This window comes from Saccoglossus kowalevskii, chromosome 12 (genome assembly GCF_978046115.1).
Source record: "Saccoglossus kowalevskii chromosome 12, keSacKowa6.1, whole genome shotgun sequence".
Lineage (NCBI taxonomy): Eukaryota > Metazoa > Hemichordata > Enteropneusta > Harrimaniidae > Saccoglossus > Saccoglossus kowalevskii.
In genome coordinates this window covers 22029792-22032855 of record NC_140652.1, presented here as the reverse complement: position 1 = coordinate 22032855, position 3064 = coordinate 22029792, and the positions used below count along the sequence as shown (strand labels likewise).

The following is a 3064-nucleotide window of genomic DNA, read 5'->3' as shown; positions in this document are numbered from 1 at the left end:
GTTTAACAAAACAAGCAAGCATGTTAACATTGTCACAACAGCTCCAAGCAAAAATTCGTGTTCGAGTCGCATGGAAGCAGTGTGCTGATATTTAACAAAATCTCGCATGTCACACATCAGGACAGCAATGCTAGATGCATCTCTTGGAGTTTACGAGAACCGTGAAATAAGATTTTACTAATCATAAATCAAATACACCACGAAATAAATCATTCTGACATATTTATTGAATCTACTTTCAAACGGATACATACTATATCGTCGTTGCTAGGCAAACTGATGACATCACGTTTCAATTTCCATTACAGACTCAGAAGAGAGATTGGGCCGCTATCGATGGATTGTGATTCGAACCCGAATACTAATGACTGAATAATATTTAGTCACGGTGATTATCAATAGAGAGGGCTCTTGTACACAAGACCCAAATTATTTGTCAGCGTTTCCCGATTCTCAGTTGACCGAGTCGACAACTTACAGGCAAAAATAATATAAAGTTGTTCTATAAAATCACAAATTTTAACAACGTTTAAGTCTTAGCAATGTTGACATTGAGGGCGTTTCACAGGACTGCAATAATTGCTAAAAAACGTCAACCGCGTTTTTAGCAACGTTTCAGAGAGAAATTAATACTGTACAAAAAACATCCGTGAAGAGATTGAACACTTTGTTGCACGTTCATATTTCCCTATCATGTCACGGTGCAAATTTGAAATAAACGATCCAAGGCGTGTGAGTTGTAAACTCAATTTCCAGTCTATTATATTTGCTTTTTTTGTTTGCTATACCTCCCTCAACGGTATCAGTTAGTATATACCGGAGTTACAATAACGTGACAGCAAGCGGCTTGAACCGAGCCTGCAAGCTTAGAACTATTCGAACAGATTATAATGTACCTCATAATCAGTAATTGTTGTTTTCTCTTTTTCCAGAAAAAAATCGTTACGACATAATTATTCAGCCGTTGGCAGACGAAATAATTAGAAATGGTCGCCCAGCAACCGATTGTAAGTGTCTTACCTGGACCGGATAGTACCATCTGGTACAATTCCTCTTTGTCGCGATGTATATACAGAGTATATTTTACGAGAGATTATTTAATCGACCAACAGTTTTCCGGAACTCGCTGATACGATGTCATTGAGAGTACATTTATTAAACAAGACGTGAAATGTAACATTTAGTCGAATGTTAACTATTTTTGAATACTCCTTCCTTTTCATAATCAAAATTAATTATCCAAAAAGTTTTTTTAATTTAGAAGTACAGAAATTCATTTTATTAGTTACACTTCACCAACACTATGATATGAAATTTGAAATAAATTATTGAATTATTAGTTGGTACATCGAGGTACCTGGGCATACTTTCTGTTGCCGAGAGCAACTGCAGATTATAGTATTAATTTTACTTTTAATAACAGTGAATGTTAATAGTGACTTGGGAGACATTGGGTATGAGTAAAATTCAAATATTGATATATAATAATGTAGCATCGTTGCCAGTGTTTTTGATTGAATCTTTGGAGCATTATTTGTACTTTCTGACATGGAGTGAATCAAGACTACTTAGTTTCTTTCCTAAAGTCACTTTATTATTATTCATTTGAACAAACAAAAGAACAATTTGTTTCAAACTTTACAAAAAATTACGTTGCTGCTAAAGAGCGTGGTCGTCACGCTGCTCGTGTTCCAATTTCATGTAAACAAACAATGTATTTTAAACGCTTTGTATACGTCGCTATGAGTCCCATATCGAACCGGGCGAAGTGCGATGATCATTTGTGTGTATTAGTTCCTTCTTGCAGGTACGGAGAAATTGAACTGTTCCAACCGTTTTATTTCAAAGCATTGACATTTCTTGCGCATTCTCAGAAATACGACTAACTCGTGGATGCTGTTGATTTTGCTGACCATTCTGCGTCCTCCCAGGCTCAACGGATGGCGATTTTAATGAAACGCAGCTGACCATCCGCTTCAGCGTCTTTCTAAACAGGGGATTGCTAAAACCGTAGACAAAGGGATTAACACAGCTATTACAAAAGCCAATGAGTATTACTACTTCTCTGGCTTCCTCGTACGGATTTTGTACTCCAAATGTAAACAGTAAATGTGTTATATGATTTGGGGCCCATAGCAACCCGAACAGCACGGTAACCACGTACAGCATTTTGACTACGTGGACCTTCGCTCTCACAAAAGCCGAAGCAATGCCGTTCTGACTTCCGTTCTGCATCGACCTGTTCCTTTCTCGTAGGTACCGGAGTATTCGGTAGTAGGCGACGAACATAATCACGAGCGGCAAGGCATATTCCGACAAAAATATCCAAATACCCAAAAGTATTAGGGCAGCTCCAGTGGGCCACTCTAGAATACATACGCCATCTTGGTAGTCATTCAGGAATACAGTAAAAAATTCTAATATAAGAGTCAGTATCCATAGCAACGTTAGCGATAGTTTAGCCTTTTGTTCAGTAAACATTGTAAGATGTTTAACTGGATAGATTATAGCCCAGTACCGTTCTAGGGTCACCAAGACAAGATTGTACGTGGACGCCGCGAAAAAGTAGTATAATATAGCATCGGAGTACCACAGGCGGCACAAGATTTCCCCGCCTATTCCTGAAGGCACTTCTCCATAAGGGTAAGGAAGAAAGAATACGGAGGCGAGAAGATCGGCAACGGCTAAACTCGTGATGTAATATTTTGTGACGGGACGCATGGGTCGGATCTTCCGTATAACCAAGATGACCAGTAGATTCCCATTTATGCCCGTAATGCTGAGAAGAATTCGCACGATGTTGTATCCGAGTTTGTTATTTTCCCAGAATCCCATTATTAAACACAACTTGAACGCTGGAAATAAGTGGAGTCACGGCTACCAGTGCGCTCGACTGAGTTTGTTTGTGTAACTGATGACATGTTCCAAACAGCGTCGATCAACCGATGAATATTCGATTTCTGCGGATGAACGTTCAATTTCGCATACGTTTCCGTTTCGATGCACCGTAATGATTTTACACACTGCGTTTATAGCAGAAAACCCGCTCGGACAAATATTGCGA

The 3064-nt window shown here is 38.9% G+C and overlaps 1 protein-coding gene across 1 annotated transcript; it reads right to left on the bottom strand.

The window, feature by feature from the left end:
* Positions 1-1842: 1842 nt before the first annotated feature.
* Positions 1843-2835, bottom strand: LOC102803147 (galanin receptor 2a-like). The gene has a single exon (XM_006814899.1). It carries the CDS (start codon positions 2833-2835, stop codon positions 1843-1845), a length of 993 nt encoding a protein of 330 aa, XP_006814962.1.
* Between the last annotated feature and the right edge of the window lie 229 nt (positions 2836-3064).

Excerpts from the sequence above, each read along its gene's own strand:
- LOC102803147 (XM_006814899.1), bottom strand. The coding sequence starts at position 2,835 with ATGGGATTCTGGGAAAATAACAAACTCGGATACAACATCGTGCGAATT.